This window comes from Schistocerca nitens, chromosome 2, assembly GCF_023898315.1.
Source record: "Schistocerca nitens isolate TAMUIC-IGC-003100 chromosome 2, iqSchNite1.1, whole genome shotgun sequence".
In the NCBI taxonomy this organism is placed as follows: Eukaryota; Metazoa; Arthropoda; class Insecta; order Orthoptera; family Acrididae; genus Schistocerca; species Schistocerca nitens.
The window spans coordinates 723498419-723513350 of NC_064615.1; the positions used below are offsets into that span (position 1 = coordinate 723498419).

The 14932-nt window shown below is 38.8% G+C and overlaps 1 protein-coding gene across 1 annotated transcript in view; it reads right to left on the bottom strand.

Moving 5' to 3' along the window:
- Positions 1–585: 585 nt before the first annotated feature.
- The window catches only part of LOC126236908 (heterogeneous nuclear ribonucleoprotein U-like protein 1), a 132789-nt gene continuing 118442 nt past the window's right edge, over positions 586–14932 (bottom strand). Inside the window, exons 15-17 of the mRNA XM_049946556.1 lie at positions 11067–11205; positions 8273–8469; positions 586–2803 (exon numbers count right to left, since the gene is read on the bottom strand). Coding sequence (XP_049802513.1) covers positions 2684–2803; positions 8273–8469; positions 11067–11205 — 456 coding nt within the window. The 3' untranslated portion in view covers positions 586–2683. The remainder of the gene's footprint in view (positions 2804–8272; positions 8470–11066; positions 11206–14932) is intronic.

Sequence of the window (14932 nt, forward strand, 5' to 3'; positions counted from 1 at the left end):
TAGCAGTAAATCTATGCTCTAAAAACTGATATCATCAACTTTCCTACTATATGACTGAAATCTAAACAGTGTAGATGCTGTTTTGATACTCATGATCTGTGCTGGAACTGTGACACACAAATAATATTGGTGTAGTCAAGGTGACACACTTCAGTTTTCCACTCTTGTATCTTCCTGGTCATCTTAGTATACAGTAGTTTATCTCCAGTAAATCACTACTGTAGCCACGGGAGTGTGCATTTGGGTGCTTGTGTGTTAGTGTACTATTGCTACTCCACACATCAATCTGCTATACTTGACTGGTTGCTTTTCCTGTATCTTACATAAATCAGCACTTAACACATAAGGAGCACACACTGAAGTAAGACTTTCAGTTTTAACAATTTTTGCCACACTATTCTCTCTCTCTCTCTCTTTCTCTGACACACACACACACACACACACACACACACACACACACACACACAATAACCAATCAATCAAAATCAAGGTCATACATTTTTCATGTGCTGAAACTTGACTAAGCAATTACAAAACTACTTAAATTTCTTGCAGAATAATAATTAATGTCACAAAAGCGGAACATTTATGAGACTTTTGATTTTTATTGATTTGTACAATGTACAATAATTTTAAGTGCTTCGATACAGATATCACTTTAAGAATAGCTATGACAAGAAAGAGAAAATAGATGTACCAGGAATGCCTTTTTTTCTTCTCTCAACATCAAACACATCACCCGTAGTTGGATGAAGTGTCTGCTGCAATACTGTGTAAACTAAGATCACATTTTAAAACTTCATATGTAGTGACAATAGTTGCAAGATTATTACATCACTAAATTATGGCATCAGCAACAATTAAATTCCAAATTAACATGAAATGTGGAAAAGTCAGTAATATAAAATGTTAATGCAGGAAACAGTTTTGGTAACGTTTTAAATCAACTTCATGAGGTGGTCCAACAACTTTAACACAAAAATTCTTGCAGAAAAAAGAAAAAGCAGTTGCCTGCCACAGGTTGCAATAAGGCAAACACCAATGTCGTTTACCTTAGCTTCTGAGGCCTACAGTTTTGATTAATCAAGACACAAAACTGGAATGAGAATGCAAACAAAACTGACGATCGGAGCATAATGCACAATACTGGAACACTAGGCATTTAATAATTACCCAGCAACTTTCACCTTTTCTTCTTAAGCATTAAGTATGACCAATTTTACTCCAGCATGAAAGGCCTTTTACTAGTAATGGTAATGATTTATAGTAAACACAAAGCAAAGATTTGTTAACAGATGCATTGCCGTCATATGGGTGAAAGAAAATATTTAATTCCTTGTAATGTGAAAACAAAACTTGTTTTCAGAAGGAGAGGAAAAAAGCAAGAGGAAGGAAATACTGTTTTTGTACTGGCAAGTATCTCTCACTGAAATTATTTTCAAGATACCGCCAAGAACATTAATGGGGAAAGTACAATAATTTTGAGTGCATGTTTCTGGAATGCGTAAAGAAATAAATTCAGCAATATTCTTGATCTCTATTACCTATTGAAATTGAAATGTGTTGTGTGCCACGCAGCATGTATGTGTATGAGAAAGTTATAATTTATGTACCTTTTTAAATTATACTTAATTCATCGAGTGTGGCACCATATTGGCATCATTGCCACCAAACTGAAAACAGCAATTAAAAAACGATTAAAAAAGCAAAATGCTTGAAACACACACTACTGCGATGGCAGCAAAGTGAATAAATTAACCAGAAATAACAACAGTACTGACTAGTTTACATTGCACACACAACAGCCAATCTGAGTTGACCTCTCCAATGGAACAGTCGATGGTTAGTAAGGAGGATGAATTGCAAGAAATGTAGGAAATTACATTTGCATTTTGCAAGTGAATAGATGTTACTTAACTTCACAAACTACACTGCTGTTAAAACTAAAGTTACAAGAAACAATGAAATATCTCATGTATCACACTAAGTGCTTCTCCCTTCACCACTGAAATCAATCAGTTCCTTTTGAGTGGCAGATATAGTTAATGATTACTTTTTGTAAGCCTTCCCTATTGGCATGTCAAAATTATCAGGTTACACGGGGAGGACAATGCTCTTTTCAAATCACACATTTTCACATAACAGAATTCAACTGCCAATTTCTCTAGAACTCCACTAGAAAATTTTTGAAAAACTCTCTCACAATCAGTAGTGCGATGTTTTCTGATGTATTTAACTTAGGTAATACTGTAGTAAAAAAATTTATATTACACTATAGATGATGCCTGAAATAGCTATGCATATCTTATTGTACTTTATCCGAATTAAAATGATATTTAATGAGTTCCAATAAAATTGAATTTTCAAAATGAATTGCACACCACTATACGTAATGGTCATGGTAATTATACGTACATTTATTCTTTTCTCACTTTCACATAAATCTGATAATTTCATTGTAACACAAATTACAATAATGAACTACAAGAGCTTACTGTCAGAAAATACTTTCTTCAGTTTTACATGTACTCTTAAAACTACTGAGCTATGAAGCACTGTCTGTCATACCTCAAAATCAAAAATGCTTTAACACTGTGTACTCGTGTATCTAGTGTCAAGTCTGCTTTGTAACACTTGTCTCCTGCTCACATCTAAAAAACTGATTTCATTTTGAATATGACATTTACTTAGGGTAGCCCCCACCAGGTGCTACATGCTGACTGGATCCGTAATTGTAACCCTGTCCATATCCCTGCCAAGTTCCTTGCTGCTGAGCAGGACCACCATAGGAGTCTGTATTCGCCTGCATAAACAATAAAAGAATGCGTTAAGTATTATGTAACAAAAATGAAATTGTTTATTCTGAAATATTACATCATCTTAAAATTAAGACACTAATCACAATTCAAATTGTAACATTATGCCTATGGCAAAAAAATGTTTTTATGTTTATGTATCTCTAAAAACCAACAGGCAAAATGTGGATGCACTATTTAAAAAGCTGTTGTTACCTCAAATTCAACAATTAGAGCAACTTCAAAGCACACAGAACATATCTGCAAAACAATGTATTTAAAGAGATGAACTACATTTTGATTTTTGTGAAAGATCTTTGAACCATTCATCATGCAGTACAGCACATACTTTAAATAATGTCTGCATAAAGCTAGAATCTTTGAATAAAATAGTCCTTGCTATTTCACAGAATGTACAAAATGTTACATCTAGACTAACTCCACTACAGCAACAACAGGACACACACAATATCTTTAATGACATCAGCTCAGATCCCCCTCTCATTTGAAATAGATAATTTGGCAGCTCACCAGGCTCATTTCAGCATTGTGTAGTACCCACAAGGCGAGGTGCTTTACTGAACAACAAATCTCTTTCCAAACTATGATTTCATCTCCGTTATTGTGCTAAGAATTATTTGTATTTTGATAAATTCTTAATGTTGACCACTTATTTTGAGCTTAAGATATTGTCTACTAGTATACTATTAGTATAAACCATTTGGATGACAACACCAATGCTAAAAAGTCTTGCAAAAGACTAATGAAACAACAAAACAATCTATTACTGATAAAATTATTTAATTAAATAGTTAGAAAATCTACTCACGAAACAGTGGCATATAAAATTCTTGCGTGTGTGTTCTGCCGCCGCTTGGCGAATAGATTTTTTTATCTATTCAATTAAAAGACTAATGAAGTATCACACCTTTCTTTAGCACTAACACCACTGGAAAGCTTTTGTTACCTAAAGTCTTGAAGTGTGGCCATGCAGAAACTACAGCTGCAGGAGCATAATACTTTTGCAGAATTTTAACATGTACATACAATCATCTCTCCATACAATCCTGCTAAAAGTCACAGCAATTATTTATGCAATAACACTTTTTCTTAAAAGTGCTGCTTATTACAGAGGTAGGCAAAGGTAAATACGAGTCAGAAGGTTTATTGGTGATTACTCTGCACGAAAATATGAAGAAATGGCTTTGCCAGTCACTTTACTAAAGGCCGCTGCAGCATTTTTACAAGAACAAGTCTATCAAGACTGTTTAATGAGTATCCCCTGTACCCATCCACTTCCACTTCTGGACCACCACTGAAAAGTCTTACAACAAAGGCAGAACATCTGAAACCACACATGGTTTACTAACTTACACATGTTCACTGCACTTTTTTTCAATCAAACATCTTCCTTTCCTGTGTAAATCAATGACGTGCAGGAGACTGACTTTATTATAGATGTGGGGGACGTTTATGTGCAGCCATCAATTTTTCCCTGCCAGCAGAAAGCTCAGTCACTAGCAGTGGCCCATGTGCAGCAAGATAAACAACAGCAACATGAAAGCTGATGTTTTAAATTTCACATTTAAAAAATAATTCATGCTAGAGGACCATAGAGACATACCATCATTTCAGAGCCGCACAGATTACAAAGAGACCTCCCTGGCAGGCTCCACAGCTAGGATCCATAAAATTACAGACTCCCAAACACGAGTTTGTTGCAGAATCTGTGAGCATTTTCTACATTTGATTATGGCAAGTTTCCTTCAGACAGAAAAATCTCATGTCCACGAATTAGCACCTATTTTTAAAGCACTTGTCTGACACTCAGATTCTATATCGCTAGATTTTTGGGAAGCACCGATACAGGGACACACTGTGGACTTAATGGAGGTCCAAGCTTATGGAAAAGTTCTTAGAAATGTCTCTGTAAGGCTTTTTACCTAATAGAAACAAACATGTACTGCTGGGTAGCAAGTGTTCATCAGAGTTAGAGATGCCATTAAGAGTGCCCCAGGGAAGTGTAATAAGACTGTTACTTTCTCTAAATACATAAACAATCTGACATACAGGGTGACGAGCAATCCGATCGAGTGTCAATGAGACTGTAGTGTACAGAGAAGTTTTATTGCTGAGTGACTTAACAAGATACAGCAGGACTTTGACAGTATTTCTATTCAGTGTGATGAATGATAGCTTGCTCTAAATGTAGAGAAACTTAAGTTAATTCAGACGAGTTGGAAAACAATCCTGTGCTGTTTGAACACACATTTTTGGTGTCATACTTGCCACAGTCACATTTATTAAATATCTAGGCGCAATGCTATGAAGTGACACAAAGTGAAATAAGCACATGAGAACTGTAATAGTGAAGGTAAATGGTTGACTTTGGTTTACTGAGAGAATTATAGGAAAGTGCAGCACATCTGTAAGAGATGATCATGCATAGAACACTTATGTGAGCCCTTCTCGAGTACTACTCTGGGTTTGGGATCCTCACCAGGTTGGATTAAAGGAAGACACTGAAGCAATTCAGAGCCATGCCACTACTTTTGTTACCAGTAGGTTTGATTGACAAGTGTTACGGAAATGTTTCATAAACTATGAATTGGAATCCCTGGAGGGAAGATGTTCTTTTAAAAGAACACTATTAACAAAATTTAGAGAACCAGCATTTGCATCTGACTGCAGAGTGATTCTACTGCTGCCAACGTACATCTTTTGCAAGGACTGTGAAGATGAGGTAAGAGAAATTAGGACCTGTACAGAGGCAGACAGACTGTCTTCTTTCCCTCAATCCATCTGAGAGTAGAACAGGAAATGTGACTAGTAGTAACGGGCCAAGATATCCTCTCCACCACACACCATATGGTGGCTTACTGAATAATATGTAGCTGTAGATGAGTGTGGATAAGTAGTGAGCACTCATTGGATTTCAATATTTTATTAAATAACAGATAAAATTGAACAGCGATATTGCATCAAATTAAAAAAAGGTGAGGGACACCTCACCTCAGCAGAAATCATTTCCTAGATTAAACAGACTTGCAGCGACGATGCTGTGAGCTATTCACAGATAATGGAGTGGTACACCCATTTCAAAGAAGGCCACCCACTGAACCACGTAGAGGCAGACCCTAAACCATACAAAAAGCAGTGTCATTGAACAAGCACATTTTTTGGTCATGAAAGACTGTTGTATCACAGTAAAAAGCCTTGCAAATGATGTGGGTAACCGCTTGATTACTACATTCAAATTTGACCAACCATTTGTGCATGAGGAGTCTCTCTGAAGTACGTAAGAAAACGGTTGACAATGAAGCAGAACCAACATCAGAAAATTGGAAGAGACAATGCAGACAGTAAATCCCATTCTGTGTGACTTGGCTATTTTCCAAGCTGAAATACCCCTGAAAGGAACTTTATTACAGTCAAAAGAAGACATCATGCAGAATGCAATGGCCTGACAGATCGACATTCCAAAAGATGCATTAACAATGGCAGGATTGCTGGGAGAAGAGTGCGCGTTTTCAAGGAGACTACTTTGAAAGTGATTGAATTCTGTATCTTCAAATCAATAAATGTGTTTCTACTAAGCAGAAGTTGAATACATTTTGAACATATGTCGTGTATAAGAATGACCATCACTAAAATGATTGAACAAATCACCACCACCACCACCACCACCACCACCACCACCACCACAGTATTTTCATCCTCCTATTTTATTTTATTACTCTTATATTTATAGATCTCTCTGTTTTTAGCTGCACTATTAATTTCATTTCCTCTTATCTTTTTTATCTCATTCTATCCCATTACTTTTGGACTGAGGCATAGTGTAGATAGCGGGGTGAGGATAGCTCATCAAACCACAACTGTCCAGTGACATCGTTTTAACTGTTTACATTTTGTGCCAAGACAATAACTTTAATATTACACATTTATTCTGTATTCGCACTTTCTTTTGTTAGTAACACCAATTACGAGTAACTGTTACTGTTACCAATGCAAATCTAAATATGAAAAAGGAGTTGCTTTTCATTGTTGTACCACAAACTTTGGAGACACTGTATACTGAGGTGACAAAACTCATCGGATAGTGATACGCACATATACACATGACAGCAGTACCATGTACACAAAGTACAAAATGGCAGTGCAACTGCCATCTGTACTCAGGTGATTCATGTGAAAATGATTTTTGATGTTGTGGCTAGATCACAGAAATTAAAAGACTTTCCTCAAGGAATGGTAGTTTGAGCTACACGCATGGGACATTCCATTTCGGAAATCGTTAGGGAATTCAATTTTCCAAGATCTACAATGTCGAGAGTGCCAAGAATACCAAACTTCAGGCATAACCTTTCACCACAGACAATCCAGTGGCCAATAACCCTTATGACAGACAGCAGCAGCATTTGAGTAGAGTTGGCAGTGCTAGCAGACCAGCAACAATGCGTGAAATTACCGCAGGCATCTATGATGAATGTATCAGTTTGGACAGTGCGTCAAAATTTGGCATTAATGGGCTGTATCAGAAGATAACCAATGCAGATGCCTTTGCTAACAACATGATAACACCTGCAGCGCCTCTCCTGTGTTCATGGCTGTATAACGGTTGGACCTAGATAACTGGGAAACTATGGTTTGGTAATATGAGTCCCGATTGCAGTTGGTAAAAGCTGATAGTAGGGTTCAAGTGTGGTACAGACTTTACAATGCCATGGATCCAAGTAGTCAAGAAGGCACTGTGCAAGCTGGTGCTGCCACCATAATGGTGGGGGCTGTGTTTAGGTGGAATGAACTGGGTCCTCTGGACCAACTGAACTCATTGCATAACTGGAAATGGTTATGTTCAGTTACTCAGAAACTATATGCAGCCATTCAACGGTGGAATTTTTATTATCTACACTGGGCCACAATAGTTCGCAATTGGTTTGAACATTCTGGAGAATTCAAGTGAATGATCTGGCCACCCAGATCATGTGACAAATCTCACAGAACATTTATGGGACATAATGAAGAGATCAGTTCGTGCACAAAATCCTGCACCAGCAACACTTTTTCAGTTATGGACAGCTATACAGGGAGCATGACTCAATATGTTTGCAGGGGACTTCTGACAAGTTGTTTATTCCATGCCGTGTGAAATTGCTGCACTATACCGGAGGCTCCACAAGATGTTAGGCGGTACCCCATGACTTTTCTCCTCAGTGTAGGTTTTCTCTATTTTCAACTGTCTTCTCTACAGATGGCTCTCTCATCCTGGGGTCTTAGCAACCTTCCCTCCTTTTTAAACTCACCCATCTTGTTTTCTTTCATACATCAGAAAGGAAGTAATAAGTTCTGGAAACTAGGAATAGTTTTTTTTCACTTTTAAATGTGTATTGGCAGTACAAAAATTTTGCTTCCTGAAATATTGGCCAGCTTTTATATAAAATTTTAAAAGTTGAAAATAAGAGCTTTACTTTTACCTGTCCCCATCCCTGATTGCTGGAACCATAACCTTGATTATAGTACTGTTGTTGATTCCAATTGTATGGTGTAGTGCTTCCATAACCCTGCTGTGAATAGCTTTGTTGACCATATCCTGACTGCTGCTGTTGTGGCGGCTGTTGTTGATGCTGCTGTTGTGACTGCTGTGGTTGCTGTTGCTGCTGCTGCCCATAACCTAATAATAAACACAGAAAATTTTCTTAACATGCCACAAACTATGGTACGAGGTGCATTCAAATTCTAAGGCCTTCGGTTTCTTTTTCTCCGGACTGGAAAGAGATAGAAACATGCGAATTGTTTTAAAATGAGGCCGCGTTCATTGTCAATACGTCCCACAGATGGCAGCACCGTACGGCAGATGGAATTTTACCACCAGCGGCGAGGATGAGAACTGTTTTAAACACTTAAAATGGCGACGTTTTCCTTACTTGAACAGCGTGCAATCATTCGTTTTCTGAATTTGCGTGGTGTGAAACCAATTGAAATTCATCGACAGTTGAAGGAGACATGTGGTGATGGAGTTATGGATGTGTCGAAAGTGCGTTTGTGGGTGCGACAGCTTAATGAAGGCAGAACATCGTGTGACAACAAACCGAAACAATCTCGGGCTCGCACAAGCCAGTCTGACGACATGATCGAGAAAGTGGAGAGAATTGTTTTGGGGGATCGCCGAATGACTGTTGAACAGATCGCCTCCAGAGTTGGCATTTCTGTGGGTTCTGTGCACACAATCCTGCATGACGACCTGAAAATGCGAAAAGTGTCATCCAGGTGAGTGCCACGAATGCTGACGGACGACCACATGGCTGCCCGTGTGGCATGTTGCCAAGCAATGTTGACGCGCAACGACAGCATGAATGGGACTTTCTTTTCGTTGGTTGTGACAATGGATGAGACGTGGATGCCATTTTTCAATCCAGAAACAAAGCGCCAGTCAGCTCAATGGAAGCACACAGATTCACCGCCACCAAAAAAAATTTAGGGTAACCGCCAGTACTGAAAAAATGATGGTGTCCATGTTCTGGGACAGCGAGGGCGTAATCCTTACCCACTGCGTTCCAAAGGGCACTACGATAACAGGTGCATCCTACGAAAATGTTTTGAAGAACAAATTCCTTCCTGCACTGCAACAAAAAATGTCCGGGAAGAGCTGCGCGTGTGCTGTTTCACCAAGACAACGCATCCGCACATCGAGCTAACGTTACGCAACAGTTTCTTCGTGATAAACTTTGAAGCGATTCCTCATGCTCCCTACTCACCTGACCTGGCTCCTAGTGACACTCTCCGTGGCCGCACATTCACCAGCCGTGCTGCTATTGCCTCAGCGATTTTCCAGTGGTCAAAACAGATTCCTAAAGAAGCCTTCGCCGCTGCCATGGAATCATGGCGTCAGAGTTGTGAAAAATGTGTACGCCTGCAGGGTGATTACGTCGAGAAGTAACACCAGTTTCATCGATTTCGGGTGAGTAGTTAATTAGAAAAAAAATCTGAGGCCTTAGAACTTGAATGCATCTCGTATTGGGCAGTTACTCTTTATAATTTCTTGATTACAGTGAAACAAGTTAACTTAACAAGGGTATAACACTAGTACAGAACTGGAACAAAACTTATGTATTTTATGGAAAGCTTGTCTGGAGTTTTCCCTACTTTTAATGGGACAAAGAGCAAATGGGTAAGAAAACTGGTGGAAGAATGTAAAGAAATGCAGGTCAATAACACAGGATCTTTTGAGGAGGGGGAGAGCAGTTTCTCCACCTTGCAGTACAATTAAAATAAAGTGCGACTTTTAACAGTTATGCACTGAGCGCGTGGAGGTCAGTGTTGTTACAATCATGTGTGCAGTGTATCATGCCCACTTTGGTGCACAAATTAGCTGTCAGTGAAGCATTGTTAAATAACAAATGACAATACCAAGTAGGAAACTTCTACATTAACCATGCATATTAATAAAATATTCACTGCCTTGTCATTTGAGTCTAAGGGAAGGATCACATCTTCCTCCGACACCAAACTGGCATTGGAGCTGACAGGAATTACAAAATCTTCCATTTCTTCTCCTGGAAAACTTTGCAGCATCAGTGTGACTGACTACTGTAAAGAACTAGAAATCTTTCACGTGGTGTAAAGTTAACAATAGCTGCTTTTGTTAGCATTTCCACTTTACTGAGCTTAAACTATTTTGTTTCTACCCAAGTCACTTTTCACCTGGGTCTAATTAAGTGCAAGACTATTAAAATTACAAGGTATTCTGCCATATTGTATTATGCACTTTATCCATAGCCAGATTGTTGACATGGAAGCATCTTTTCTTTGCATGCACTATTTTACAACTTCTTCTCTTCTGCTGATTTATTAAAAGTGCAGCACGAAACTCTTCTTCCCGTAACTTAGCAGCACTTGACAAATCATTTTCAAAGTCAGTCATAATAATCTGACATAATTAACCTGATGCCAGGTTCTTGGTATCATTGATATCAAAGGTAATACAAAGTCAAAATTTTGTTTGGACCATGGATGTTTAGCTTGCTCTTCCAAAAGAAGCCATCAGACCCACTTTTTTGTCACTGATTACTCACATTTACTACCTGAATTACTGTTCAGCCCCAACAAAAATTGAAAGCATCCAACTGTAATAGCTTGTGAAGACTACAAATAGGACTGCAAAACTAGACACAGCACTGATGATTGTACTATACTGGTGGGAAGTAGGCCAATGAAACAATCCCAAAGTAACAAACATTTCCAATAAATATATACAATATTTTTATTTACCTTTCCAGCTCTGCTGGGTGTTTTGTTGTCCCCAGCTTTGCTGATTATAATTCTGGCCCCAGCCTCCACCTGAGCTGCCACTACTGCTTACATTACTAGGTGTGGCCCCACTTCCTTGGTTGTAATTCCCCCAACCTCCCTGTGAAAACAGAACAGTGATTATTAGATATATTCACAAATCTAATTCAGTGAAATATTGAATTTCTAACTTTGCTGAACTCTACATGTAACAAATATTTTATGAAACATATTCTACTATACAAAAGTGATGCAAGTCAAATTAAAAAGAGCAGTGACTTCTAGTTAGAAGAGAAATGAAAGGTTTAACTGACAAATGGACATCATCTGTCACAGGGCCTACCACTGTATTACAGTTTACGGAGCCCTCCATTGTTTTCACTTCATTATGTGCTACATGGACAATTTTTTGTCACAACTCCAAGCTTTTGAAGCAATATGTTCCTTCGTAAAAGTAAAGAAGGAGGAAGGGAAATATCAGGGGAGGTAAGACAGATAACGTTGCCATGGACCACTCTGAATCCAGGTTAAGGGCTACATGTGACACAGGAGTATAAAAGGCAGCAAAGATACAGGAAAATGCATCAGACTGAGATGACAAAAATCATGTATTGGTAAACACCGCCTCCAGAGCACTTTAAAACATTATCTCTGAAAATAAAAGCAGCTCTCCAAGTTAACTAAGAAGCAGTTCAATTGCCTGCCGACATTAGTCAAAGAAACTGCCTGGCAGATTAAAACTGTGTGCCGGACCGAGACTCGAACTCGGGACCTTTGCCTTTCGCGGGCAAGGGCTCTACCACTGAGCTACCCAAGCATGACTCACGCCCCATCCTCACAGCTTTACTTCTGCCAGTACCTCGTCTCCTACCTTCCAAACTTAACAGAAGCTCTTCTGCGAAGTAAAGCTGTGAGGACGGGGCATGAGTCGTGCTTGGGTAGCTCAGTGGTAGAGCACTTGCCTGCGAAAGGCAAAGGTCCCGAGTTCGAGTCTTGGTCCGGCACACAGTTTTAATCTGCCAGGAAGTTTCATATCAGCACACACTCCGCTGTAGAGTGAAAATTTCATTCTAGATTAGCCAAAGAATCTGGAAGATCATGGTGGGCGAGCCTAGAGGTAGGAGGGGTAAATTCCATCAGGATATGTGCCACTTTCCTTAAGACTCCTCAACGACAATAGCGAGTGGCTTACTAGAAGATAAAACTATAACTTATGGGTATCACTTATGTAGAGGCAACATAGGACAGTGGATTCCTTCTTCCTTCAGGGACGAAAAGCATGGAGATCATTAGAGGAAGCAGTAGCTAACCAGATGATCTATCTCCAAGTGAGTTTATACCCGCAGAACTGTGTCAAGACCATCAAAGCAAATGCTGTACAAGTAATGTGAGCAATAGCCTGGACACTGTTGGTTGAGTCACTGAAAAATTAAAATATAATTGAGAAAGAATGTTTAATAAAATGTAGTTTTTTTTTTAGCAGAGCTGAGAGTCCTACACACATCCAGCATTGAATGTTATTCCTGACCAGCAGAAGATGGAAAGCACATCTCCTGTCCCTGGGTTTAGCATCATCAATGAAAATGATGGTAGCACCCTGATACTCCTTAAGAACTGTGGAACTGATGCCTTAACATGCTGGAGGCAACGAACTTTAGATCCTTTAAACAAGATTGGTCCTATTCGTTGTCTGGGTACTCACCAAGAAGGAGTGCATCGGAAAGCACGATCAACACAATCTAAGGAGGGTAGATGATAGTCCTAGCAGAGGGTCTAGGAGGGTAGATGATAGTCCTAGCAGAGGGTCTAGGAGGGTAGATGATAGTCCTAGCAGAGGGTCTAGGAGGGTAGATGATAGTCCTAGCAGAGGGTCTTGAGGCACATTTCAATTGGTAATCCCACCCTATTGAGTGTCAAAGGGTCAACAGCCCTTGCATGAAAAAGAATACGATATATCAGATGATTAGGCAATTGTTCGGTGGTTATTGTGAAAATGACCAAGAGTTGTTATCGTCTGAACCGAAGACCTCTGAGCCACACTTCACTGAAGAGCAGGTATACAGGACTAGTCTAACTCTACAATAATGTACTGTGTACAATAACTTCAAAGCCAAAGAGTGCAACAGTTCGCTTAATGTGACAGTCAACATATATTTTAGTATGTAACTATATAATCCAGATAGCAGCGGACTATGAATGCAGATTACATCGGAAGTGCACATCGAAGTTGGCAGAACAGTTTTTCATAGGTCAGCGATTGTTATCTAATTGTTCTACAGCTGCGTAACATTTAGCTGTTTGGTTCAGTTGATGAAAGTTATTGAATGCAATGTACAGTGTGTTTAGATGGTCCATTTGGCTTTAAATTATGGTGCTTTCAATTTCTCATTAAACATGTGTTTCAACAACGCAATATATACAGAAATTCAGTACAAAGAAGCATTTGATGAAAAATGCCCAGAAAAAGCTGTACCTCATCATGATGCAGCTTGTCGACTTTTAGAGAAATTTCAAGAAACAGGCTCAGGGTTACATGCTAAACACAATGTAATACAACCCAAACCTATGAACAGAAGTAGCTGAATATTTCTGACTCAGCAGCAAAATCACTGAGCAAGTTGCTACACGAAAGTTATCAGGCTTGCAACCATGCATAAAGCAACTGGGCAAACACTGAAATTTCTTCCGTATGAAGTGACAGTAATGCAAGAACAGAAAATGCAGAAATTGAAAAGTGAATACCCTACTGCAAATAGTTTAACTCTTATTGAGAGGAACACCACTGATATTCTTGATGTCACCTTCTAGACAGACAAGGCCTGGTTCCAACCCTCTGGTTATGTTAACACACCAAAAACAATTACGGTCAAAGAAGAATCCTCATGCTGTGCTTGAATTATCACAAAATTTCGAGTGTAGTTAGCAATATTCAGATGGCCCATTATTGGATATTAATTTTTTTAAAGTAAATGTAAACAGTGAATATTATTGCTTAATGGTCCTCGATTTCATTGTTCAACTAAAGATGAAATCAACTACTCATAGTTTCAACACGGTGGTGTTACTGCACACACAGCTAACACTACACTTCACCCCAAACAGTATTTTGAGAACTTGTGTCATCTCGAAAAATCTATGGCCCCTCTTTCACTAGACCAACTCCACCGCAATTTTGCTCTGGGGAGTAGCAAAATACGTAACATATCACAATTGCCTATGAATGTTATGCGACTTAAAAACTGACTAAACTGCGTACACGAGAAGCATATCACAATCAGATACGCGGAAAGTGTTTTCCACTCAACTTATGCAGTTCAGACTCCCAACATATGTGGTGACTGCACGCCAATTTCCCAAACATCCTGTATCATGCCACGCCAAGGCTCTTGTATTTTACTGATTGAACTGAAAAGTTAACCTTAGGGAGATATGCCATGGTACTATTACAGAGTGATGAATATATGCTATGTACATTAGGCCTACAACAGATACTTCAGTTCTTGTAGGCACAATCTTTTGAAGTAATAATATTGCAGTGCGCATGCTAAAGTGACGATAATTTCAGCTGGACAAGATTTACAAAGGGTGATAATTACCCCCTGAAAATACTATAACCTCCGACATTTGAAACAAGAATTCACATGCCATGATACAGGTTAATCCATAACTCTTAGTGAGATTATGGTTTTAGTCAGCTTCAACATCTTAACTGAACAATGCAATTTTACTGGTGATATGAAGATTTTTCAAATCTTTAAATGAACTTTACACGGTGGGTCCAAAATCATACACAACATCCATTGTGTAACAACTCAGCTTGTAGTAATTGCTCAAAGTGACGACAGAAG